This window comes from Salvelinus alpinus, chromosome 6 (assembly GCF_045679555.1).
Source record: "Salvelinus alpinus chromosome 6, SLU_Salpinus.1, whole genome shotgun sequence".
NCBI classification, from domain to species: Eukaryota; Metazoa; Chordata; class Actinopteri; order Salmoniformes; family Salmonidae; genus Salvelinus; species Salvelinus alpinus.
In genome coordinates this window covers 76,546,822-76,574,547 of record NC_092091.1, presented here as the reverse complement: position 1 = coordinate 76,574,547, position 27,726 = coordinate 76,546,822, and the positions used below count along the sequence as shown (strand labels likewise).

The 27,726-nt window shown below is 47.7% G+C and overlaps 1 protein-coding gene across 1 annotated transcript; it reads left to right on the top strand.

The window, feature by feature from the left end:
• Positions 1-2,256: 2,256 nt before the first annotated feature.
• Positions 2,257-27,726, top strand: LOC139579400 (von Willebrand factor A domain-containing protein 7-like). Its single transcript, XM_071407988.1, has 17 exons — positions 2,257-2,462; positions 2,772-2,908; positions 3,859-4,003; positions 14,334-14,427; positions 15,752-15,883; positions 16,082-16,268; positions 17,446-17,615; positions 17,761-17,873; positions 18,168-18,284; positions 18,531-18,719; positions 18,955-19,087; positions 19,363-19,515; positions 20,136-20,228; positions 20,717-20,985; positions 21,134-21,267; positions 21,530-21,689; positions 27,325-27,726. Exons 1-17 carry the CDS (start codon positions 2,277-2,279, stop codon positions 27,724-27,726), a joined length of 2,814 nt encoding a protein of 937 aa, XP_071264089.1. The 5' UTR covers positions 2,257-2,276.

The window sequence follows — 27,726 nt, the reverse complement described above, 5'->3', positions numbered from 1 at the left end:
GAAGTTAATGATTAGTGTGTACTGTAACAGACAGACCTCACCCTCCTCTCTCCATCCCTGCCTGACGGTACAGTCCAGTATATATACAGGTGTACTGTATGTTCCTCTACAGTTTGGGTTACTACTGCAACAGAGACAGGGAAAGAGGAAGAGATCCAACTACGCTCAAATAACCCGAGAAGGTATGGAAGCTTTGAGAAGGTTTCTTTACATAACTGGTGTTATTATATCACAAAACAATTCAGAGGTCTTTATTTTCATTTTGTTTACCATTATTTCTGTCATTTAAATGGTAAATGGTTTTAGTTCTTAGATTATAATATATTACGTTTTTTAATTGTTTGTTTTAACCATATTCTCGGTTATTGGTGCTTTGTCAAAATATATTTTCTCAGCATTTATCAGCTCAGTGGAAAGATTGTCTGTATTCAATTAATTTATTCAATCAATTAATGGTAATATATGTACAATCCTCTCAATCTGTATACACCCTTGGAATATATATATATATATATATATATATATATATATATATATATATATATATATATATTTAAACCAAGAATGTATACAGATTGAGAGGATTGTACATAATTTATATGACCATGATATATAGTATATATAGGATTGTACATATGACATACATTTAATCTAGGACAGAAAGCAGCAGTACGGACCAGTATTGTTCCATTTCCCACCAGCCTTTCAGTGCAATGTTCTCCTTTTAACACTTGAGGAACTGAAGGCATTCAGCTAAAGGATATGGAGTTAAAACGGCCATGGTTGAGTTGAGCCATTGCCAAACACTTCAACAGGACGCCCTTTGTATCTCTGAGGAGAACCTTGTGCAACAGGGAATAAAGTATGGTGGGGGGATAACAAGCTAGGAATATACACCTCTCTATGTTCATAGGTAATAGGGAATGCAGTATGGTGGGAGGATAACAGGCTAGGAATATACACCTCTCTATGTTCCTAGGTAATAGGGAATGCAGTATGGTGGGAGGATAACAGGCTAGGAATATACACCTCTCTATGTTCCTAGGTAATAGGGAATGCAGTATGGTGGGGGGATAACAGGCTAGGAATATACACCTCTCTATGTTCCTAGGTAATAGGGAATGCAGTATGGTGGGAGGATAACAGGCTAGGAATATACACCTCTCTATGTTCCTAGGTAATAGGGAATGCAGTATGGTGGGGGGAGAACAGGCTAGGAATATACACCTCTCTATGTTCCTAGGTAACAGGGAACAGGGAATGCAGTATGGTGGGAGGATAACAGGCTAGGAATATACACCTCTCTATGTTCCTAGGTAATAGGGAATGCAGTATGGTGGGAGGATAACAGGCTAGGAATATACACCTCTCTATGTTCCTAGGTAATAGGGAATGCAGTATGGTGGGAGGATAACAGGCTAGGAATATACACCTCTCTATGTTCCTAGGTAATAGGGAATGCAGTATGGTGGGAGGATAACAGGCTAGGAATATACACCTCTCTATGTTCCTAGGTAATAGGGAATGCCGTATGGTGGGGGGAGAACAGGCTAGGAATATACACCTCTCTATGTTCCTAGGTAACAGGGAACAGGGAATGCAGTATGGTGGGAGGATAACAGGCTAGGAATATACACCTCTCTATGTTCCTAGGTAATAGGGAATGCAGTATGGTGGGAGGATAACAGGCTAGGAATATACACCTCTCTATGTTCCTAGGTAATAGGGAATGCAGTATGGTGGGAGGATAACAGGCTAGGAATATACACCTCTCTATGTTCCTAGGTAATAGGGAATGCAGTATGGTGGGGGGATAACAGGCTAGGAATATACACCTCTCTATGTTCCTAGGTAATAGGGAATGCAGTATGGTGGGAGGATAACAGGCTAGGAATATACACCTCTCTATGTTCCTAGGTAACAGGGAATGCAGTATGGTGGGGGGATAACAGGCTAGGAATATACACCTCTCTATGTTCCTAGGTAATAAGGAATGCAGTGTGTGCCAGGACAGGGGCCAAGTACTAGTCTCTAATCAGTTTTGACAACGTCTAATTACATTTTACTGATGTATCATAAAGATGCTTCTGCATACTAACTACACCCTCATTATAGGACATGTTGGGTTGTGGCCAAGAGGTTTAACCACAGAGGCTGGGTCAGGGATTTCCTCTCTCTCTCACACACGCTCTTTCTCTCTCTCTCTCTCTTGCTCTCTCTCTCTCTCACTCACTCACCCCTCCATCCACCAGCCACCTCCCACTCCCCAAAGACTGATGATGTCACCGGTGCTGGGTGTGTCCTTCCTGGCCCTGGTCCTATCAGGAGGAGCCTGGGCTTTTGCTCCTATTGGGGGCGGAGCCTCCACCCACGTCAGCATCACGGGAACGGCCGTGCTACAGAAGGTCACGGACGTGTGCCGAGCCATCGCCGAGACAGAGGGAAGAGACTTCACTCCCACGGTAAGTGTGTGTGTGTGTGTGTGTGTGTGTGTGTGTGTGTGTGTGTGTGTGTGTGTGTGTGTGTGTGTGTGTGTGTGTGTGTGTGTGTGTGTGTGTGTGTGTGTGTGTGTGTGTGTGTGTGTGTGTGTGTGTGTGTGTGTGTGTGTGTGTGTGTGTGTGTGTGTGTGTGTGTGTGTGTGTGTGTGTGTGTGTGTGTGTGTGTGTGTGTGTGTGTGTGTGTGTGTGAGAGAGAGAGAGAGAGAGCGAGATAAAGAAAATAGAGTAGTGTGTCAGAATGTCTAACCTTTAACATCTGACCTTTCCCTTTAGGGTAACTCTGCAGAGGAGCTGGTCCAGGCCTGCCTGGGACCCAAAGCAACAGGTGAAGTGTCAGCAGCTAAGTTCAAATCTGCCCTGAACGAGATCTACATACAGAACGGACAGGTGGACAGAGACTTTGTCAACAGGTTGGTGCTCCATTGATAGAGGATGAGGTTCACTTATTATGTCAACAGGTTGGTGCTCCATTGATAGAGGATGAGGTTCACTTATTATGTCAACAGGTTGGTGCCCCATTGATAGAGGATGAGGTTCACTTATTATGTCAACAGGTTGGTGCTCCATTGATAGAGGATGAGGTTCCCTTATTATGTCAACAGGTTGGTGCTCCATTGATAGAGGATGAGGTTCCCTTATTATGTCAACAGGTTGGTGCTCCATTGATAGAGGATGAGGTTCACTTATTATGTCAACAGGTTGGTGCTCCATTGATAGAGGATGAGGTTCCCTTATTATGTCAACAGGTTGGTGCTCCATTGATAGAGGCTGAGGTTCCCTTATTATGTCAACAGGTTGGTGCTCCATTGATAGAGGATGAGGTTCCCTTATTATGTCAACAGGTTGGTGCTCCATTGATAGAGAATGAGGTTCCCTTATTATGTCAACAGGTTGGTGCTCCATTGATAGAGAATGAGGTTCACTTATTATGTCAACAGGTTGGTGCTCCATTGATAGAGGATGAGGTTCCCTTATTATGTCAACAGGTTGGTGCTCCATTGATAGAGGATGAGGTTCACTTATTATGTAAAATGCTTGGAGTGCTTGGAGGAAAGCAACATACAGGAAAGCAACATACGATTTTTATTCAATTTAATATTTAACTAGTTTTAAAAACAACTTAGTTTTCTTATCCAGCACATGTCATATGCTGCTCTCAAACCCTTTATTCCTAAGAACCTTATTGGAAAGGTTTAGGATGTGCATCACTCATACACCCTTCTTCTAGTGGATCTAATGTATGAACTAAATAAACAATTAATCATTGTCATTATTGTGCCAGTCCAAGTGAACATTTGGTATATCCCTCCTACAGTCTTTTCTATATAAAACCAATTGATCAAAATCTTTATTCTAACAGCCCAGCCCATCACTTCAACTCTGAGGCGTTTGCTGAGGGCCGGCGCCTTATAACTGATGGGGTGGCCAGCATCAAGGCCAACGTACAAAGTGAGAACTTCCAGGCTGCCAGAGAGACACTGGGGAGAGTACTACACACACTACAGGTAAGAGGAGAGAGAAGGGGAGGGGGGGGGGGTGAAAGAGGGGATATGTAAACAGTACAGGTAGCTAGAGAGACACTGGGGGGAGTACTGTACACACTACATGTAGCTAGAGAGACACTGGGGAGAGGACTGTACACAGTACAGGTAGCTAGAGAGACACTGGGGAGAGGACTGTACACAGTACAGGTAGCTAGAGAGACACTGGGGAGAGTACTGTACACTATACAGGTAGCTAGAGAGACACTGGGGAGAGGACTGTACACAGTACAGGTAGCTAGAGAGACACTGGGGAGAGTACTGTACACAGTACAGGTAGCTAGAGAGACACTGGGGAGAGGACTGTAAACAGTACAGGTAGCTAGAGAGACACTGGGGAGAGGACTGTAAACAGTACGGGTAGCTAGAGAGACACTGGGGAGAGGACTGTACACAGTACTGGTAGCTAGAGAGACACTGGGAAGAGGACTGTACACAGTACTGGTAGCTAGAGAGACACTGGGTAGAGGACTGTACACACTACAGGTAGCTAGAGAGACACTGGGTAGAGGACTATACACAGTACAGGTAGCTAGAGAGACACTGGGTAGAGGACTGTACACACTACAGGTAGCTAGAGAGACACTGGGTAGAGGACTGTACACAGTACAGGTAGCTAGAGAGACACTGGGTAGAGGACTGTACACACTACAGGTAGCTAGAGAGACACTGGGTAGAGGACTGTACACAGTACAGGTAGCTAGAGAGACACTGGGTAGAGGACTATACACAGTACAGGTAGTTAGAGAGACAATGGGGAGAGTACTGTACACAGTACAGGTAGCTAGAGAGACACTGGGTAGAGGACTGTACACAGTACAGGTAGCTAGAGAGACACTGGGTAGAGGACTGTACACAGTACAGGTAGCTAGAGAGACACTGGGGAGAGTACTGTACACAGTACAGGTAGCTAGAGAGACACTGGGTAGAGGACTGTACACAGTACAGGTAGCTAGAGAGACACTGGGTAGAGGACTGTACACAGTACAGGTAGCTAGAGAGACACTGGGGAGAGGACTGTACACAGTACACGTAGCTAGAGAGACACTGGGGAGAGTACTGTACACAGTACAGGTAGCTAGAGAGACACTGGGGAGAGGACTGTAAACAGTACAGGTAGCTAGAGAGACACTGGGTAGAGGACTGTACACAGTACAGGAAGCTAGAGAGACACTGGGGAGAGTACTGTAAACAGTACAGGAAGCTAGAGAGACACTGGGTAGAGGACTGTACACAGTACAGGTACTAGAGAGACACTGGGTAGAGGACTGTACACACTACAGGTAGCTAGAGAGACACTGGGTAGAGACCTGTACACAGTACTGGTAGCTAGAGAGACACTGGGTAGAGGACTGTACATACTGCAGGTAGCTAGAGAGACACTGGGGAGAGGACTGTACACACTGCAGGTAGCTAGAGAGACACTGGGTAGAGGACTGTACACAGTACAGGTAGCTAGAGAGACACTGGGGAGAGTACTGTACACAGTACAGGTAGCTAGAGAGACACTGGGTAGAGGACTGTACATACTGCAGTTAGCTAGAGAGACACTGGGGAGAGGACTGTACACACTGCAGGTAGCTAGAGAGACACTGGGGAGAGGACTGTACACAGTACAGGTAGCTAGAGAGACACTGGGGAGAGTACTGTACACTATACAGGTAGCTAGAGAGACACTGGGGAGAGTACTGTACACAGTACAGGTAGCTAGAGAGACACTGGGGAGAGTACTGTACACAGTACAGGTAGCTAGAGAGACACTGGGGAGAGGACTGTAAACAGTACAGGTAGCTAGAGAGACACTGGGGAGAGGACTGTAAACAGTACGGGTAGCTAGAGAGACACTGGGGAGAGGACTGTACACAGTACTGGTAGCTAGAGAGACACTGGGAAGAGGACTGTACACAGTACTGGTAGCTAGAGAGACACTGGGTAGAGGACTGTACACACTACAGGTAGCTAGAGAGACACTGGGTAGAGGACTATACACAGTACAGGTAGCTAGAGAGACACTGGGTAGAGGACTGTACACACTACAGGTAGCTAGAGAGACACTGGGTAGAGGACTGTACACAGTACAGGTAGCTAGAGAGACACTGGGTAGAGGACTGTACACACTACAGGTAGCTAGAGAGACACTGGGTAGAGGACTGTACACAGTACAGGTAGCTAGAGAGACACTGGGTAGAGGACTATACACAGTACAGGTAGTTAGAGAGACAATGGGGAGAGTACTGTACACAGTACAGGTAGCTAGAGAGACACTGGGTAGAGGACTGTACACAGTACAGGTAGCTAGAGAGACACTGGGTAGAGGACTGTACACAGTACAGGTAGCTAGAGAGACACTGGGGAGAGTACTGTACACAGTACAGGTAGCTAGAGAGACACTGGGTAGAGGACTGTACACAGTACAGGTAGCTAGAGAGACACTGGGTAGAGGACTGTACACAGTACAGGTAGCTAGAGAGACACTGGGGAGAGGACTGTACACAGTACACGTAGCTAGAGAGACACTGGGAGAGTACTGTACACAGTACAGGTAGCTAGAGAGACACTGGGGAGAGGACTGTAAACAGTACAGGTAGCTAGAGAGACACTGGGTAGAGGACTGTACACAGTACAGGAAGCTAGAGAGACACTGGAGAGAGTACTGTAAACAGTACAGGAAGCTAGAGAGACACTGGGTAGAGGACTGTACACAGTACAGGTACTAGAGAGACACTGGGTAGAGGACTGTACACACTACAGGTAGCTAGAGAGACACTGGGTAGAGACCTGTACACAGTACTGGTAGCTAGAGAGACACTGGGTAGAGGACTGTACATACTGCAGGTAGCTAGAGAGACACTGGGGAGAGGACTGTACACACTGCAGGTAGCTAGAGAGACACTGGGTAGAGGACTGTACACAGTACAGGTAGCTAGAGAGACACTGGGGAGAGTACTGTACACAGTACAGGTAGCTAGAGAGACACTGGGTAGAGGACTGTACATACTGCAGTTAGCTAGAGAGACACTGGGGAGAGGACTGTACACACTGCAGGTAGCTAGAGAGACACTGGGTAGAGGACTGTACACAGTACAGGTAGCTAGAGAGACACTGGGTAGAGGACTGTACACACTGCAGGTAGCTAGAGAGACACTGGGGAGAGGACTGTACACACTGCAGGTAGCTAGAGAGACACTGGGTAGAGGACTGTACACAGTACAGGTAGCTAGAGAGACACTGGGTAGATGACTGTACACACTGCAGGAAGCTAGAGAGACACTGGGTAGAGGACTGTACACACTGCAGGTAGCTAGAGAGACACTGGGGAGAGGACTGTACACAGTACAGGTAGCTAGAGAGACACTGGGGAGAGGACTGTACATAGTACAGGTAGCTAGAGAGACACTGGGGAGAGGACTGTACATAGTACAGGTAGCTAGAGAGACACTGGGGAGAGTACTGTACACAGTACAGGTAGCTAGAGAGACACTGGGTAGAGGACTGTACACAGTACAGGTAGCTAGAGAGACACTGGGAAGAGGACTGTACACAGTACAGGTAGCTAGAGAGACACTGGGGAGAGGACTATACACAGTACAGGTAGCTAGATAGACACTGGGTAGAGGACTGTACACACTGCAGGTAGCTAGAGAGACACTGGGTAGAGGACTGTACACACTGCAGGTAGCTAGATAGACACTGGGTAGAGGACTGTACACACTGCAGGTAGCTAGATAGACACTGGGTAGAGGACTGTACACACTGCAGGTAGCTAGAGAGACACTGGGTAGAGGACTGTACACCCTGCAGGTAGCTAGAGAGACACTGGGGAGAGGACTGTACATAGTACAGGTAGCTAGAGAGACACTGGGTAGAGGACTGTACACAGTACAGGTAGCTAGAGAGACACTGGGTAGAGGACTGTACACACTGCAGGTAGCTAGAGAGACACTGGGTAGAGGACTGTACACAGTACAGGTAGCTAGAGAGACACTGGGTAGAGGACTGTACACAGTACAGGTAGCTAGAGAGACACTGGATAGAGGACTGTACACAGTACAGGTAGCTAGAGAGACACTGGGGAGAGGACTGTACATAGTACAGGTAGCTAGAGAGACACTGGGGAGAGGACTGTACACAGTACAGGTAGCTAGAGAGACACTGGATAGAGGACTGTACACAGTACAGGTAGCTAGAGAGACACTGGGTAGAGGACTGTACACACTGCAGGTAGCTAGAGAGACACTGGGTAGAGGACTGTACACAGTACAGGTAGCTAGAGAGACACTGGGTAGAGGACTGTACACAGTACAGGTAGCTAGAGAGACACTGGATAGAGGACTGTACACAGTACAGGTAGCTAGAGAGACACTGGGTAGAGGACTGTACACACTGCAGGTAGCTAGAGAGACACTGGGTAGAGGACTGTACACAGTACAGGTAGCTAGAGAGACACTGGGTAGAGGACTGTACACAGTACAGGTAGCTAGAGAGACACTGGGTAGAGGACTGTACACAGTACAGGTAGCTAGAGAGACACTGGGTAGAGGACTGTACACAGTACAGGTAGCTAGAGAGACACTGGGTAGAGGACTGTACACAGTACAGGTAGCTAGAGAGACACTGGGTAGAGGACTGTACACAGTACAGGTAGCTAGAGAGACACTGGGTAGAGGACTGTACACAGTACAGGTAGCTAGAGAGACACTGGGTAGAGGACTGTACACAGTACAGGTAGCTAGAGAGACACTGGGTAGAGTACTGTACACAGTACAGGTAGCTAGAGAGACACTGGGTAGAGGACTGTACATAGTACAGGTAGCTAGAGAGACACTGGGTAGAGGACTGTACACACTGCAGGTAGATAGAGAGACACTGGGTAGAGGACTGTACACAGTACAGGTAGCTAGAGAGACACTGGGTAGAGGACTGTACACAGTACAGGTAGCTAGAGAGACACTGGGTAGAGGACTGTACACAGTACAGGTAGCTAGAGAGACACTGGATAGAGGACTGTACACAGTACAGGTAGCTAGAGAGACACTGGGGAGAGGACTGTACATAGTACAGGTAGCTAGAGAGACACTGGGGAGAGGACTGTACACAGTACAGGTAGCTAGAGAGACACTGGATAGAGGACTGTACACAGTACAGGTAGCTAGAGAGACACTGGGTAGAGGACTGTACACACTGCAGGTAGCTAGAGAGACACTGGGTAGAGGACTGTACACAGTACAGGTAGCTAGAGAGACACTGGGTAGAGGACTGTACACAGTACAGGTAGCTAGAGAGACACTGGATAGAGGACTGTACACAGTACAGGTAGCTAGAGAGACACTGGGTAGAGGACTGTACACACTGCAGGTAGCTAGAGAGACACTGGGTAGAGGACTGTACACAGTACAGGTAGCTAGAGAGACACTGGGTAGAGGACTGTACACAGTACAGGTAGCTAGAGAGACACTGGGTAGAGGACTGTACACAGTACAGGTAGCTAGAGAGACACTGGGTAGAGGACTGTACACAGTACAGGTAGCTAGAGAGACACTGGGTAGAGGACTGTACACAGTACAGGTAGCTAGAGAGACACTGGGTAGAGGACTGTACACAGTACAGGTAGCTAGAGAGACACTGGGTAGAGGACTGTACACAGTACAGGTAGCTAGAGAGACACTGGGTAGAGGACTGTACACAGTACAGGTAGCTAGAGAGACACTGGGTAGAGGACTGTACACAGTACAGGTAGCTAGAGAGACACTGGGTAGAGGACTGTACACAGTACAGGTAGCTAGAGAGACACTGGGTAGAGGACTGTACACAGTACAGGTAGCTAGAGAGACACTGGGTAGAGGACTGTACACACTGCAGGTAGCTAGAGAGACACTGGGTAGAGGACTGTACACAGTACAGGTAGCTAGAGAGACACTGGGTAGAGGACTGTACACAGTACAGGTAGCTAGAGAGACACTGGGTAGAGGACTGTACACACTGCAGGTAGCTAGAGAGACACTGGGTAGAGGACTGTACACAGTACAGGTAGCTAGAGAGACACTGGGTAGAGGACTGTACACAGTACAGGTAGCTAGAGAGACACTGGGTAGAGGACTGTACACAGTACAGGTAGCTAGAGAGACACTGGGTAGAGGACTGTAAACAGTACAGGTAGCTAGAGAGACACTGGGTAGAGGACTGTACACAGTACAGGTAGCTAGAGAGACACTGGGTAGAGGACTGTACACACTGCAGGTAGCTAGAGAGACACTGGGTAGAGGACTGTACACAGTACAGGTAGCTAGAGAGACACTGGGTAGAGGACTGTACACACTGCAGGTAGCTAGAGAGACACTGGGTAGAGGACTGTACACAGTACAGGTAGCTAGAGAGACACTGGGTAGAGGACTGTACACACTGCAGGTAGCTAGAGAGACACTGGGTAGAGGACTGTACACAGTACAGGTAGCTAGAGAGACACTGGGTAGAGGACTGTACACAGTACAGGTAGCTAGAGAGACACTGGGTAGAGGACTGTACACAGTACAGGTAGCTAGAGAGACACTGGGTAGAGGACTGTACACAGTACAGGTAGCTAGAGAGACACTGGGTAGAGGACTGTACACAGTACAGGTAGCTAGAGAGACACTGGGTAGATGACTGTACACACTGCAGGTAGCTAGAGAGACACTGGGTAGAGGACTGTAAACAGTACAGGTAGCTAGAGAAACACTGGGTAGAGGACTGTACACAGTACAGGTAGCTAGAGAGACACTGGGTAGAGGACTGTACACAGTACAGGTAGCTAGAGAGACACTGGGTAGAGGACTGTACACAGTACAGGTAGCTAGAGAGACACTGGGTAGAGGACTGTACACAGTACTGGTAGCTAGAGAGACACTGGGTAGAGGACTGTACACAGTACTGGTAGCTAGAGAGACACTGGGTAGAGGACTGTACACACTGCAGGTAGCTAGAGAGACACTGGGTAGAGGACTGTACACAGTACAGGTAGCTAGAGAGACACTGGGTAGAGGACTGTACACAGTACTGGTAGCTAGAGAGACACTGGGTAGAGGACTGTACACACTGCAGGTAGCTAGAGAGACACTGGGTAGAGGACTGTACACAGTACAGGTAGCTAGAGAGACACTGGGTAGAGGACTGTACACAGTACAGGTAGCTAGAGAGACACTGGGGAGAGTACTGTACACAGTACAGGTAGCTAGAGAGACACTGGGTAGAGGACTGTACACACTGCAGGTAGCTAGAGAGACACTGGGTAGAGGACTGTACACACTGCAGGTAGCTAGAGAGACACTGGGTAGAGGACTGTACACACTGCAGGTAGCTAGAGAGACACTGGGTAGAGGACTGTACACACTGCAGGTAGCTAGAGAGACACTGGGTAGAGGACTGTACACACTGCAGGTAGCTAGAGAGACACTGGGGAGAGTACTGTACACAGTACAGGTAGCTAGAGAGACACTGGGGAGAGTACTGTACACAGTACAGGTAGCTAGAGAGACACTGGGTAGAGGACTGTACACACTGCAGGTAGCTAGAGAGACACTGGGTAGAGGACTGTACACAGTACAGGTAGCTAGAGAGACACTGGGGAGAGTACTGTACACAGTACAGGTAGCTAGAGAGACACTGGGTAGAGGACTGTACACACTGCAGGTAGCTAGAGAGACACTGGGTAGAGGACTGTACACACTGCAGGTAGCTAGAGAGACACTGGGTAGAGGACTGTACACACTGCAGGTAGCTAGAGAGACACTGGGTAGAGGTTTGTACACACTGCAGGTAGCTAGAGAGACACTGGGTAGAGGACTGTACACACTGCAGGTAGCTAGAGAGACACTGGGTAGAGGACTGTACACACTGCAGGTAGCTAGAGAGACACTGGGGAGAGTACTGTACACACTGCAGGTAGCTAGAGAGACACTGGGTAGAGGACTGTACACAGTACAGGTAGCTAGAGAGACACTGGGTAGAGGACTGTACACACTGCAGGTAGCTAGAGAGACACTGGGTAGAGGACTGTACACACTGCAGGTAGCTAGAGAGACACTGGGTAGAGGACTGTACACACTGCAGGTAGCTAGAGAGACACTGGGGAGAGTACTGTACACACTGCAGGTAGCTAGAGAGACACTGGGTAGAGGACTGTACACACTGCAGGTAGCTAGAGAGACACTGGGTAGAGGACTGTACACAGTACAGGTAGCTAGAGAGACACTGGGTAGAGGACTGTACACAGTACAGGTAGCTAGAGAGACACTGGGGAGAGTACTGTACACAGTACAGGTAGCTAGAGAGACACTGGGTAGAGGACTGTACATACTGCAGTTAGCTAGAGAGACACTGGGGAGAGTACTGTACACAGTACAGGTAGCTAGAGAGACACTGGGTAGAGGACTGTACACAGTACAGGTAGCTAGAGAGACACTGGGGAGAGTACTGTACACAGTACAGGTAGCTAGAGAGACACTGGGTAGAGGACTGTACACAGTACAGGTAGCTAGAGAGACACTGGGGAGAGTACTGTACACAGTACAGGTAGCTAGAGAGACACTGGGGAGAGTACTGTACACAGTACAGGTAGCTAGAGAGACACTGGGTAGAGGACTGTACACAGTACAGGTAGCTAGAGAGACACTGGGGAGAGTACTGTACACAGTACAGGTAGCTAGAGAGACACTGGGTAGAGGACTGTACATACTGCAGTTAGCTAGAGAGACACTGGGGAGAGGACTGTACACAGTACAGGTAGCTAGAGAGACACTGGGTAGAGGACTGTACACAGTACAGGTAGCTAGAGAGACACTGGGTAGAGGACTGTACACAGTACAGGTAGCTAGAGAGACACTGGGTAGAGGACTGTACACAGTACAGGTAGCTAGAGAGACACTGGGTAGAGGACTGTACACAGTACAGGTAGCTAGAGAGACACTGGGTAGAGGACTGTACACAGTACAGGTAGCTAGAGAGACACTGGGTAGAGGACTGTACACAGTACAGGTAGCTAGAGAGACACTGGGTAGAGTACTGTACACAGTACAGGTAGCTAGAGAAACACTGGGGAGAGGACTGTACACAGTACAGGTAGCTAGAGAGACACTGGGTAGAGGACTGTACACAGTACAGGTAGCTAGAGAGACACTGGGTAGAGGACTGTACATAGTACAGGTAGCTAGAGAGACACTGGGTAGAGGACTGTACATAGTACAGGTAGCTAGAGAGACACTGGGTAGAGGACTGTACACAGTACCGCTCTTTTCTAGTGCTGCTAAATGTTTTGTTGTGCTCCTAACTTGTGTATGGGGCGGTACGTATCCTCGCGGTTAGAATGCTGGGCCAGTAACCGAAAGGTTGCTGGATCAAATCCTTGAGCTAACGAGGTAAAAATCTGTCGTTCTGCCCCTGAACAATGTTCCCCGGTAGGCCATCATTGTAATTAACTGATTTGCCTCGTTAAATGAAGGTTAACAAAATTTTTTTTTTTACAAATTAATTAATAAAATAACAAATGTGTTTGGAGCACCAGTGTGATTAGAGCCCTGACTGCAGGTAAGGGGAGAGAGGAAGAGGAAGAGGGAGGAGTGGGAGAGGGAGAGAGAGGAGTAGGAGTGGGAGTGGGAGAGGGAGGTTGAGAAAGGAGAGGGAGAGAGGTGAGTGGGAGAGGGAGGAGAGAGAGGAGAGGGAGAAAGATGAGTGGAAAAGGGAGAGAGAGGAGTGGGAGAGGGAGACAGAGGAGTGGGAGTGGGAGTGGGAGTGGGAGAGAGAGGAGTGGGAGTGGGAGAGGGAGGAGTGGGAGAGGGATGAGAGAGAGGAGAGGGAGAGAGATGAGTGGAAAAGGGAGAGATGGGAGTGGGAGAGGGAGAGAGAGGAGTGGGAGTGGGAGAGAGAGGAGTGGGAGTGGGAGAGGGAGGAGTGGGAAAGGGAGGAGAGAGAGGAGATGGAGAGAGGGAAGTGGGAGAGGGAGATGGAGGAGTGGGAGAGGGAGGAGAGAGAGGAGAGGGAGAGAGGAGTGGAAGAGGGGGTGGAAGGGAAAAGAGGGAGAAAGTCTGAACTTCGAGGAATGAAGAGAGATAAGGTAAGGAATAAAAGGATAGAGGGAGAAGGGGGAGGGGAGAGAAAGAAAACATCTATCTCACCTCATCTCTCGTTTCATATTTCACCTTGGCTCAAGTATTATCATCTGAACCAAGTTCACTTCTGTCTTGAGGTGTCTGTAATAGGGAATTAGATAGATATCTTTCCCACAGACACAGACTTGGTATATAATGCATGCTTGTTTTGTCAGGACTTCTACAGCCACAGTAACTGGGTGGATCTGGGATACACTGAACCCTACGCCAACCTGATCCGCCCCGATCTCCCACTGGAAAACCTGGCAGGTAGGGTGGGCTTGTGTTAAAGCAACAACGAGGACAGCTAGGCGTGGGAACCAACTGGAGGGAGGGGGGAGGGGGGGGGAGGGAGGGAGGGAGGGAGGGAGGGAGGGAGGGAGGGAGGGAGGGCAGGGAGGACAGGGAAGGAGGGAGGAAGGGTGGTCAGGCAGGGAAGGAGGTAGGGAGGGTGGGTGGTAGGGCAGGGAATGTAGGAGGGAGGGAGGGTGGTAGGGCAGGGAATGTAGGAGGGAGGGAGGGTGGTAGGGCAGGGAATGTAGGAGGGAGGGAGGGTGGTAGGGCAGGGAAGGTAGGAGGGAGGGAAGGTGGTAGGGCAGGGAAGGAAGGAGGGACGGAGGGTGGTAGGGCAGGGAAGGAAGGAGGGAGGAGTGCTTGGAATGTTAGAGAAAAAGTATGACAGCAGATTAAAAAGGAGAGACAAAGAGAGAAATCTGCTGCCACCTCTGGCTTCATACAATAGTGAGGTCATTAAGGGTTTACAGGAAGTCTAAAGGGCAGACAGAGAGGGACACAAACACACACGTAATCTCCGATGTTCAACAGAGCAAGATAAAGCAGAACAGTCTGAGGGAATTATGGGTTAGAGAAAGGATCACCACGCCCATTTAGGGTTTAGGAGTGTGTGTGTGTGTGTGTGTGCGTGCGTGCGTGGGTCATTCTTGATTTGTGGTGGTAAATAAGGTCCCTTGACAATTTACTTAACTGTTATTTTAAAATAAAAAATATTTAAGTCCTTTATACTGCAACCCATCTACACTACCGGTCAAACGTTTAAGAACACCTACTCATTCAAGTTTTTTTTTACTGTTTTCTACATTGTAGAATAATAGTGAAGACATCAACACTCTGAAATAACACATGGAATCATGTGGTAACCAAAAAAGTGTTAAACAAATCAAAATATATTTTATATTTGAGATTCTTCAAATAGCCATATATATCTATTATTTTGAATAGACGGTGAACAAAATGATATAAGATATTGTATGAAAAAAATATATAAACAAAGGCTATTAAAATACCTATTTTGTTTTCAAATCATAAAGATTTGAGCATTTGTGGCCTCCATTTCAGAAAATCCTAATTGACTTCAAATGTCTCCTTGGTGTTACCATCATTGATGTTACTACTCCTACTCGTGGCAGAATGTTATTATAATGGTAAAAACTATTTAAAGTTATTAAGCTGCTATATTGGTTCATTTAGAATGGTAACATGCGTTCATATCAATAAAATAAAAAATGTATATATGTATTTTTAATGCCACCGTAATTCAAGAACCACTCTTAAACGTTGTGATTTGGTTGGGTAGATGTCAGCACCCCGACCTGCAGTGACTGTGTCAGTGGGGGGTTCTGTTCCAACTCCATCCTGCCTAACATCCTTAATGAGAAGAAACTCACCTCTGGGTACATGGGGATCTTCTCTGCAGCTAAGCCTAAAGGTACAAACACACACACACACACACACACACACACACACACACACACACACACACACACACACACACACACACACACACACACACACACACACACACACACACACACACACACACACACACACACACACACACACACTACCTTCCCCAGATACCCGCACACTCTCTGTATAACACCCATCATCACCTCTCTTCTCCCAGGTAAGTGTAGTCATGGCGGTGCAGCTGACCTGACCAGCTCTGAGGTTCCTCGCGGGGGCATCAGCAAGGACGAGCGTCGCTCTGACAACGTGGCCCTGCACACCGCTGCTGTCACCGTGGCAACGACCGCCACCCTCCAGCTGCTGCATGACATCCGGGGCGCCGCCGGTGACAACAACTACCTACGGTACGGAGAGGGGTAGAGGGGGATGAAGTGGAAAGGTAGAGGGGGGAGAAGGTGAGGAGAGGGGTAGAGGGGGGAGAAGGGGAGGAGAGGGGTAGAGGGGGGTGAAGGGGAGGAGAGGGGTAGAGGGGTAGAGGGGGGAGAAGGTGAGGAGAGGAGAGGGGTAGAGGGGGGTGAAGGTGAGGAGAGGGGTAGAGGGGGGAGAAGGTGAGGAGAGGGGTAGAGGGGGGAGAAGGTGAGGAGAGGGGTAGAGGGGGATGAAGGTGAGGAGAGGGGTAGAGGGGGGTGAAGGTGAGGAGAGGGGTAGAGGGGGGAGAAGGTGAGGAGAGGGGTAGAGGGGGGAGAAGGTGAGGAGAGGGGTAGAGGGGGGAGAAGGTGAGGAGAGGGGTAGAGGGGGGTGAAGGAGAGGAGAGAGGTAGAGGGGGGTGAAGGAGAGGAAGGGGGTAGAGGGGGGAGAAGGGGAGGTGAGGGGTAGAGGGGGGTGAAGAAGAGGAGTGGGGTAGAGGGGGATGAAGTGGAAAGGTAGAGGGGGGAAGGAGAGGAGAGGGGTAGAGAGGGGGTGAAGCAGAGGAGACGGGTAGAGGGGGGAGAGGGGTAGAGGGGGTTGAAGGAGATGGGGGAGATAGAGAGGTGAAGGGGAGTAGAGGGGTAGATGGGTGAAGGGGAGGAAAGGGGTAGATGGGGTGAGTGGGAGAAGAAGGGTAGAGGAGGGTCAAGGGGAGGATAGGGGTAGAGGGGTGGTGAAAGGGAGGAGAGGGGTAGAGGGGGTAAAGGAGAGGAGAGGGGGGTGAAGGGGAAGAGAGGGGTAGAGGGGTGGTGAAGGGGAGGAGAGGGTTAGAGGGGGGTGAAGGGGAGGAGAAGGGTAGAGGGGGGTGAAGGGGAGGAGAGGGGTAGAGGGGTGGTGAAAGGGAGGAGAAGGGTAGAGGGGGTGAAGGGGAGGAGAAGGGTAGAGGGGGGTGAAGGGGAGGGGAGGGGTAGAGGGGTGGTGAAGGGGAGGAGAGGGTTAGAGGGGGGTGAAGGGGAGGAGAAGGGTAGAGGGGGGTGAAGGGGAGGAGAGGGGTAGTGGGGTGGTGAAAGGGAGGAGAAGGGTAGAGGGGGGTGAAGGGCAGGAGTGGGGGGTAAGAGGGAATTACCCACGTTGAAGTTACTCACAATCTATCTATCTCTCTCTCTCCCACAGCCTCATGGGTATAGCGCGATCGTCAGTGGTTGCTTTTGTGATCGACACTACGGGGAGCATGAAGGATGACATCCTCGAAGCCAAACGAGTCGTCAATGAGATCATCGACAGCAAGAAGGGAACGCAGGATGAGCCCTCCCAGTACATCCTGGTCCCATTCAATGACCCAGGTAAAGCTGGCTTTACACTCCACCAAGCATTCTCCTTAGCAAAACATCACTGACAAACTCTGGCAGTCACCGAAATGCTGGTGCGGTTTGTGGTTAAGTCAGGAAGTGGTTAGTGATCAGTGTGTGTTTGTGTGTGTGTGTGTAGGGTTCGGACCCCTGATAAGAACGACAAACCCTGATGTTATGAAAACAGAGATCGCTAAACTCAAGGCTGATGGAGGCGGAGACCTCCCTGAGATGTGCCTATCAGGCCTACAGGTACAGTGATTGACATGGCTATATTCCAATCAGGTTTCAGATATAATCCCATTCTTTCTTTATGGTGCACCTGACAATAAATAAATAAACTAAGCATTCTCTCTCTCTCTCTCTCTCTCTCTCTCTCTCTCTCTCTCTCTCTCTCTCTCTCTCTCTCTCTCTCTCTCTCTCTCTCTCTCTCTCTCTCTCTCTCTCTCTCTCTCTCTCTCTCTCTCTCTCTCTCTCTCTCTCTCTCTCTCTCTCTCTCTCTCTCTCTCTCTCTCTCTCTCTCTCTCTCTCTCTCTCTCTCTCTAGTTGGCGCTGACCGGTGCCCCTGCGTCGTCCCACATCTATGTTTTCACAGATGCCGTTGCCAAGGACATTGCGTTAAAGGACACCATCGTGGCCCTGATCAGGAGCACCAAGTCAACCGTGAGCACTTCCTCAAACACCTCCTCAAACACTTCCTGTTTTAGAAGACACCATGTCCTGCAGTTCAGGATCTTATTAATTAGGGCACACAGTAGCAAACCGCAGGAAAATGTTTTGCAACGGCAAATGAAAACTAGCAATTCTTATTGGAGAGGTAGTCACTCCCATTTTTCTTTCTTTCTTCGTTTGGTGCCTAATGAATACGACCAGGCAAACTCTCTCAAACACACCTATGTGTCTCTCCAGGTGTCTTTCTTCATGACTGGTGCTGGTGCTGGTGCTAGAAGGAGGAGGCGTGGAGTAGAGTCCAGGGCAGCTACATTCGAGACCTACAAGGACCTGGCGCTGGCGTCTGGTGGTCAAGCCATTGGAGTCACCAAAGACAATCTGCCCCAGGCCACTGACGTCATCATCGACTCCTCCACCTCCGCTCTGGTGAGTCAACGGTGGTGGCCATTTTGTTTTATATCAGTAGTTGATTTTAAATAATTCAAAACTTGATCAATTTAAAAACACGTGCTTTATAAATAATGAATTTTAGAAATGCCTAGACATAATATTTATATCTATGATAATTAAATCCTCCACGTTACAATAAAACAACAACATACTCTACATCACCTCTTCTTTCTATCTTCCTCACTCATTCTGTCCTCCTCCTCCTCCTCAGGTGACAGTCCTACAGCGAGCGAGGAACCCAGGCAAAGCTGAGACGTTCTCCTTCCTGCTGGACGAGTCTCTGAACAACATCACCATCTACATCACTGGAAAGTCCCTCACCTTCACCCTGAAGAACCCTGCAGGTAGGAACCTCCAACACCTACACACTGATCTAATATCAGTTTTCAGGTAAAGGTTCACCTAACTGAATAGGATGACATTTCCCCTAGACACTGATCTAAGGTTAGTTTTTCCTCCTCATTGGTTAAGACCTGTTTTGCGTGTTTGAGTATGTAGCTATCTTAATGTTTTTAAGGCATAAAGCACATTTCAACAAGGTATCATGAACCAGGTATAGCCCATTGACAGTATGTTTGACTGTTATCCTATTTGACTGTCACCCTCCTTGCCCCTACAGGTGTGACCCAGAAACAGAGTGAAACCAACGGGAAACTGGGGACCGTCCAGACGGTGGGCAACCTCTACCGCGTCCGTCTGGCCACCAACAAACAGACAGGATTATGGGAAATCAGCATGAACTCCAACCAGCCCTACACACTGAAGGTCACGGGTGAGTTACCATAGAGATACGTCTGTTCCATTAAATATGTGTGTTATGCTCACGCTCACCACTAGATGGAAGCCTTGATACACACAGAGCCCAGACCTGGGTTAATCAATAATCAATTCAAATATGTCACATGCACCAAATACAAGAGGTGTAGGTAGACCTTACAGTGAAATGCTTACTTATGAGCCCTTAACCCACAATTCAGTGTTTAAAAAAGTAAATAAGAAAAAGCAAGAAAAAAATGATCCCGAGTCAATGTTCAGGGGTACAGGTTAGTCGAGGTAATTGAGGTAATATGTACATGTAGGTAGGGGTAAAGTGACATCACCTAACCTTCACTCTTTTAAATCATGTACAAATATGTCAAAAAGTATTGGAACCCAGGTCTGGCAGAGCCATAAGAGAAGGGAGAGAATACAGCCCTGACTGACTGTGTGTGTGTGTGTGTGTGTGTGTGTGTGTGTGTGTGTGTGTGTGTGTGTGTGTGTGTGTGTGTGTGTGTGTGTGTGTGTGTGTGTGTGTGTGTGTGTGTGTGTGTGTGTGTGTGTGTGTGTGTGTGTGTGTGTGTGTGTGTGTGTGTGTGTGTGTGTGTGTGTGTGTGTGTGTGTCTGTCTCTCCAGGTCAGAGTACCATTGCCTTCATTTATGACTTTGTGGAGACCTTCGAGGGACCTCACCCAGGATATGCCCTCATCTCTGGCCGTCCAAAAACAGGTAAAACGCTATAACATCATCTTAAAATCATTATCATACCAGCAGGTAATCTGTCAATCACAATTATACTAAGGCGACATCATGGCGACATCATGGATACATCATCTACATGAATGCAGCTGCCACTTCGTTAAAGCCGTTAGAGGCAGATGATCATTGTGCACGTCGTTTTTCTCACTGGCGAGAGGTTTTGCACTCATCGCTGTATTCTCTATCAGAAAGTAGGCTGGTCCTCCTTGATGTTGTGTAGGTCGAAACAATGCATTCTGTTCATTTTTAAAGCCTACTTAATCATAGTCATAAAAAGCAATTAATTGTAATTTATAATAATTGATCTGAACCTAGAAATAGTTACATAGCCACACCCTTCAAGATAATTTTCCTCCTCTCTCTCTCTCCCTCTTTTTCTCTCCCTACCCCTACACTCGTCCTCCTCTCTCTCTCCCTCTCTTTCCCTCCATTCCTCCTCTCTTCTCTCCTTCTCCCAGGTATGCCTGCCATGCTGTTGGTATCAGTGTTGGGCAGAAAGGGCCCAGCCTCTGTAAAGGTGGCCAACGTTGCCTTGGTGACAGTGTCAGGGTCAGAGGTCGTAGGCGGGGCCCTGGAAGACATGGGCAACGGGGACTTCCTGGTTACGGTAACCAAGGTCCCTGCGGGGGAGTTTGTGGTGCTGTTGAACGGGACAGACGTGGTCTCCTCCACCGTGTTCCAGAGACAGTCCACCACTCAGATGTCCGTCTCCAAGGTTACCATCAAGGTAAGTGATGATGACACACTTCCTGTTTACGTTGAAAATCGGCTTTCATTTGTAAATTATGAAGGAGCCTATACTGCACATTAAAAAAAAGTGGACCTCACAACAACTCCTCAACAATTCCTCTTTCTTGTTCTTCTTGTCTTCTCAGGCCGTGGTGGACAGAAGCATGGAGCCTGGTAAACCCTTCACCCTTCCCTTCACCGTCATGACCGACGCCACTGGAGGCAGCTACAAAATCAGTGCCAGAAACGACAGAGACTTCAAAATGAATGTCCCTGGCAGGTAGGGATCAGGTCTGGAATATCCTAAGACTAGTCCCAGATCTGCTTGTTCTGTCTGGCCAACTCCTATGGTCATTTTCACGTGGCACATTGACCACAGGCGTTGGCAATTTAAGCACAAACAGATCTGGGACCAGGTTATCTGGTTAAAATTAGCTTCTTCTCCGCTAGCAAAATGACTCAACATTACTAATTATGGTCCTCTCTTGGCATCGTTTGTATTGACACTTAATGCTAACCCATTGCTGATGCTAACTTAACAGCATCGCTGTGACCACTGGAGGAAACGCCACCGGTGAACTGACCATCACGGTGCCCGCCAACACACCATCAGGAACAGACGTCACCCTGACCATCGAGGCTGTGGCCCCCGGGGCGTCCGACTCCAACTACGCCGTCCTGCGCCTCTCTGTCGTCACCAAGGTAACATCAGCTATATATACAGATAGATAGAAATATATTATCCTGAACAAAAACAAACACAACATACAACAATTTTAAAGAGTTACAGTTCATATAAGGAAATCAGTCAATTTAAATAAATTCATTAGGCCCTAATCTATGGATTTCACATGACTGGGAATACAGATATGCATCTGTTGGTCACAGATAACTTAGGGGTGTGGATCAGAAAACCGGTCAGTATCTGGTGTGACCATCCATTTGCCTCAGGCAGAGCGACACATTTTCTTCGCATAGAGTTGATCAGGCTGTTGATTGTGGCCTGTAGAATGTAGTCCCACTCATATTCAATGGCTGTCCGAAGTTACTGGATATTGGCTGGAACTGGAACACGCTATCGTACATGTCGATCCAGAGCATTCCAAACATGCTCAATGGGTGACATGTCTGGTGAGTATGCAGGCAATGGAAGAACTGCAACATTTTCAGCTTCCAGGAATTGTATACAGATCCTTTTGACATGGGGCCGTGCATTATCATGCTGAAACATGAATGGCACGACAATTGGCCTCGGGATCTCACGGTATCTCTGTGCATTCAAATTGCCATTGATAAAATGCAATTGTGTTTGTTGTCCATCGCTTATGCCGGCACATACCATAACACCACCGCCACCATGGGGCACTCTGTTCACAACGTTGACATCAGAAATTAGCTCGCACACACGACACCATACACATGGTCTGCGGTTGTGAGGCCAGTTGGACGTACTGCCAAATTCTCTAAAACAACACTATGGTACGGCTTATGGTAGATAAATTAACATTCAACTCTCTGGCAACAGCTCTGATGGACATTCCTGCAGTCAGCATGCCAATTGCACGCTCCCTCAAAACTTGAGACATCTTTGGCATTGTGTTGTATGACAAAACTGCACATTTTAGAGCGGCCTTTTATTGTCCCCAGCACAAGGTGCACCTGTGTAATGATCATGCTGTTTAATCAGCTTCTTCATATGCCACACCTGTCAGGTGGATGGATTATCTTGGCAAAAGAGAAATGCTCACAAACAGGGATGTAAACAAATTTGTTCACAACATTTGAGAGAAATACGCTTTTTGTTTTTGTATTTCTGTGATCTTTTATTACAGCTCATGAAATATGGGACTAACACTTTACATGTTGAGTTAATATTTTTTGTTGTATAGAACCCTGTGTGTGCATTCTAATGTGACATCACAATGGGTGTAGAAATGTAAAACAGTAGAGGTATAGATAAAGATACACTAGAGAGCTGAAAGGCCTATAATGGCCGTCTCCACTCTATGGGCCATCTCCACTCTATGGGCCGTCTCCACTCTATGGGCCGTCTCCACTCTATGGGCCGTCTCCATTCTATGGGCCATCTCCACTATATGGCCTGTCTCCACTTCCAAATAGCCTCCTTTCCTCATCTCTTCTCCCTCATCATCATGATCACGGTCTCTTCTCTTTCTCTCTCTTCTTTCTCTCTCATCTCTCTCAATTCAATTCAATTCAAGGGGCTTTATTGGCATGGGAAACATATGTTAACATTGTCAAAGCAAGTGAAGTAGATAATATACAAAAGTGAAATAAACAATAAAAATGAAGAGTAAACATTACACTCACAGAAGTTCCAAAAGAATAAATACATTACAAATGTCATATTATGTATGTATACAGTGTTGTAACAATGTACAAATAGTTAAAATAAATAAGCATAAATATGGGTTGTATTTACAATGGTGTTTGTTCTTCACTGGTTGACCTTTTCTTGTGGCAACAGGTCACAAATCTTGCTGCTGTGATGCACACTGTGGAATTTCACCCAGTAGATATGGGAGTTTATCAAAATCTGAATTGTCTTCAAATTCTTTGTGGATCTGTGTAATCTGAGGGAAATATGTGTCTCTAATATGGTCATACATTGGGCAGGAGGTTAGGAAGTGCAGCTCAGTTTCCACCTCATTTTGTGGGCAGTGTGCACATAGCCTGTCTTCTCTTGAGAGCCGGGTCTGCCTACGACGGCCTTTCTCAATAGCAAGACTATGCTCACTGAGTCTGTACATAGTCAAAACTTTCCTTAATGTTGGGTCAGTCACAGTGGTCAGGTATTCTGCCACCTTGTACTCTCTGTTTAGAGCCAACTAGCAATCTAGTTTGCTCAGTCTTTTTGTACATTTTTTCCAATGTGTCAAGTAATTATCTTTTTGTTTTCTCATGATTTGGTTGGGTCTAATTGTGTTGCTGTCCTGGGGCTCTGTAGGGTCTGTTTGTGTTTGTGAACAGAGCCAGGACCCGCTTGCTTAGGGGCTCTTCTCCAGGTTCATCTCTCTGTAGGTGATGGCTTTGTTATGGAAAGTTTGGGAATCGCTTCCTTTTAGGTGGTTGTAGAATTGAACAAATCTTTTCTGGATTTTAATAATTAGTGGGTATTGGCCTAATTCTGCTCTGCATACATTATTTGGTGTTCTACGTTGTACACTGAGGATATTTTTGCAGAATTCTGCATGCAGAGTTTCAATTTGGTGTTTGTCCCATTTTGTGAATTATTGGTTGGTGAGCAGACCCAGACCTCACAACTATAAAGAGAAATGGATTCTATAACTGATTCAAGTATTTTTAGCCAGATCCTAATTGGTATGTCACATTTTATGTTCCTTTTGTTGGCATAGAAGCCCTTCTTGCCTTGTCTCTCAGATCATTTACAGCTTTGTGGAAGTTACCTGTGGTGCTGATGTTTAGGCCAAGGTATGTATAGTTTTCCGTGTGCTCTAGGGCAACGGTGTCTAGATGGAATTTGTATTTGTGGTCCCGGTGACTGGACCTTTTTTGGAACAACATTATTTTGGTCTTACTGAGATTTAATGTCAGGGCCCAGGTCTGGCACAATCTGTGCAGAAGATCTAGGTGCTGCTGTAGGCCCTCCTTGGTTGGTGACGGAAGCACCAGATCGTCAGCAAACAATAGACATTTGACTTCAGATTCTAGTAGGATGAGGCCGGGTGCTGCAGACTTTTCTAGTGCCATCGCCAATTCATTGATGTATATGTTGAAGAGAATGGGGCTTAAGCTGCATCCCTGACTCACTCCACGGCCCTTTGGGAAGAAATGTGTATGTTTTTTGCCTATTTTAACCGCACACTTGTTGTTTGTGTACATGGATTTTATAATGTCGTATCTTTTTCCCCAACACCACTTTCCATCAATTTGTATAGCAGACCCTCATGCCAAATTGAGTCAAAGGCTTTTTTTTTTATCAACAAAACATGAGAAGACTTTGCCTTAGTTTTGGTTTGTTTGTTTGTCAATTATGGTGTGTAGGATGAATACGTAGTCTGTTGTACCAGGGGTGGGGTGCATGGGGTGGGCAGGAGGGGCATAGGTCTGATCTGAGGGGTCCTAAATTGGCATGGTGGGCATGGTTGACTTGTGGGGGTGTTGATTGGTTGGGTTGGGTGTGTGTATGTGGCTGGTGGTGTTGTGGTCTGGATGTTGGTCCTCTCGGCGTGTGTCCTCTATGTGTACTTCCGGGAGGGTCCCACAGGTCTGGGAAGTGTGTCTCGCTGGTCTGGGTGGGGTGTCTATTGATCTGTTTCTCCTATGTGAAGTGTTGGGGCTGCGTTTGAGAGTGATGTCCTTTGGAGTCCGGGCGAAGGTGGGCACTGCTGCCTTGTATAGGTGGACCTGGTCATAAAGGCTGTTTAAGTCCAGGGTGGAGTGGTGGACCAGGTAAACATTTGGTTTTGAGGCACAGTCATGGGAAATACTTGTGTTTACCCGCTGTATGGTAGCAGGGTGGAAGTCTTTTCATGGTAGCAGGGTGGAGATAACCACTTGTGCATTGGGGAAAGTAGAATAAGATTTTTCAATGCTGTGGCCACCCTTTCCTGCTGTGTTCTCAGGTCAATTGTGCCTGTGTGTATTATTATGTGGCTAGGTGACCCTAGTTTGTCCTCAGACAGAAGGTCTAGGATGCGTTGGGTGTTTGGACACCAGAGTTTAGAGACTGTGTTTGGAAAAAGTTTATTTTCTTCTATATATTTCCCATTTGAGTCCATAAGGAGTGCAATCTGTGTCTTGTGTATGTCCTCAGTGGGTGTGGGGGGGGTTGTCAGGAGGGCTATCAGAGTGGCTGACAGGGGGCGGGGGGGTGCTCAGAGGGGGTGAGATCCCCTCGGCTTGGGGTTCTTCATTTGTCTGTTCTGCTGTGATGTCGACACTATGGTCAGGGTCTGGGGTGGACTGTTCTGCTGTGGTGTCAAGAGTTTTGTCGGGAGCTGAGATGGGCTCTTCTGCTGGCTTCTCTGCGGTGGTGGCCACCTCTCTACTGGGTTGTTCTCTGTCACCCGCCATCCTCCTCACCCTCTCCTCCAGTAGTCTGATCCTCTCCTCTAGTGCTCTGTTCTTCTCCTGCTCTTGCTTTTTATATTGTTGAAGTTGTCTCACCACAGTCCAGAGTGCAGATATGTCTCTCTCCACCTCCAGCTCTCCGGGTCTGGTTAAGGGGGTGTTGTTGTGCTGGACTGTTGTCTGGGTCTGTGCTGACTGGAGTGTAATCACCTGCTGGTCCAGCTCCACCTTACTTACCTCCAGCTGGGTAAATGTATCCTTTATGTCAGTGAGGGGGTAGTACTCTGTGCTGGGAGGTTGACCTTCCGCTTGGAGTTGCTCGTCTGTGGGGTTATATAATGAAGAGGTCTGGTTTGACCTGCTCGGGGTGGGGGTATCTTTCTCAAGGGAGAGCTTCTCCTGCTGGGAAATTCTTTGATTCGGTGAAAGTCCAGCTGAAACTGTTTGGGGTTGACCTGTACCTGTTCCAGACTTATAGAGATATATATTAGCTGACTCAGAGTCCTCGTTGTCTAGTATTCAGATTTTCCACCCCTCAATAACACCCCCCCCCCCCCCTCTTAACAGAGGTGTAGTGTGTTAGTATAGCACTGTGCCATGCCAGGGGATGATTTGTGTGGAAGATGAGGTTGCTGATGTTCCTATTTCTATAATAGTCAGCAAAAAGTGTCTCTTGATTTTCCACAAGGAGCTTCATTTTGGGATCTTTTCTTGCCTTTTCATTCTTTACATACACAGGGTACTGTATTTTAATTACCTCTGAACAGCGGGAGGCAGCATCTAAGGCCTCTCCATTTGGTTGGAGTAGACTGTTCGACTCTCCTGCCATTGTTGGGCTAAAGGGCTTTGACACCTCTCACTTAATTTAGCATTCAGTCCTCATAAAGTAATGTAATGTATTTTTCTTCTTGGCTTTTGGAAATAAAATATAGCTTCAGACTAAACATTACTTGCTCAGTTCCAGGTTGGATGGCGTTTTCAGGTTTCTGTTGTTTTCCAGAGCATTTGCTGTATAGCGTTGGAATAATAATCTTTGGTAGTTGTAAGCCTTCCAGGTGATTCCGTAATTCCGTCCAAAATCAGGTTGTAGGTTTTGATTTTTGATTTGAAGTGAGGGTTATGTTGTAGAGGGTAGCATCCTGTATATGTTCCTGACAAAAAAATCTAAATATATCTAACTCTAAATCTATATTTTTTTAAGAACAAGCTGAAAAATGCAGGAGCTCATCTGATCATGACCTCTCTCTCTCTTTCTCTGTGCCCCCCCCCCCCCCCCCCCCAGGTGACAGATTTCACCCCTCCCCAGTGTGAGGTGGTCAGCGTCTCGGTGGTCGACTGCCCAGCTGACCCAGCAGCCTGCAGCTCTGCCTTCTGGCAGCTCTCTGCCAACCTGACCGACGGTGTCAATGGCACGGGCATCACCAGCCTCAAACACCGCCAGGGCGCGGGTAACCTCACCCACACGGACCTAAAGCAGACGGTTGTTACAGCAGCGTTCAACGCTTCGTGCTGCTCTCTGACAGTGGAGCTGGTGGCGGTGGACAAAGCCATGAATGTCGGCACCTGTCGGTTTTCCATCGTCCGCAACGCGGGACCGCCCTCCATCGCTCTGTCCCTCCCACTGTTGGTGTGTCTGCTGGTCTCTGCCCTCTTCACTACGTCCCTCAGAGACTTACTTATCTGA

Coding starts and splice junctions, on each gene's coding strand:
- LOC139579400 (XM_071407988.1), top strand. CDS start 2,277: ATGATGTCACCGGTGCTGGGTGTGTCCTTCCTGGCCCTGGTCCTATCA. Junction 16,269..17,445: donor GGTGACAACAACTACCTACG/GTACGGAGAGGG, acceptor TCTCTCCCACAG/CCTCATGGGTATAGCGCGAT. Junction 17,874..18,167: donor TGTGCCTATCAGGCCTACAG/GTACAGTGATTG, acceptor CTCTCTCTCTAG/TTGGCGCTGACCGGTGCCCC.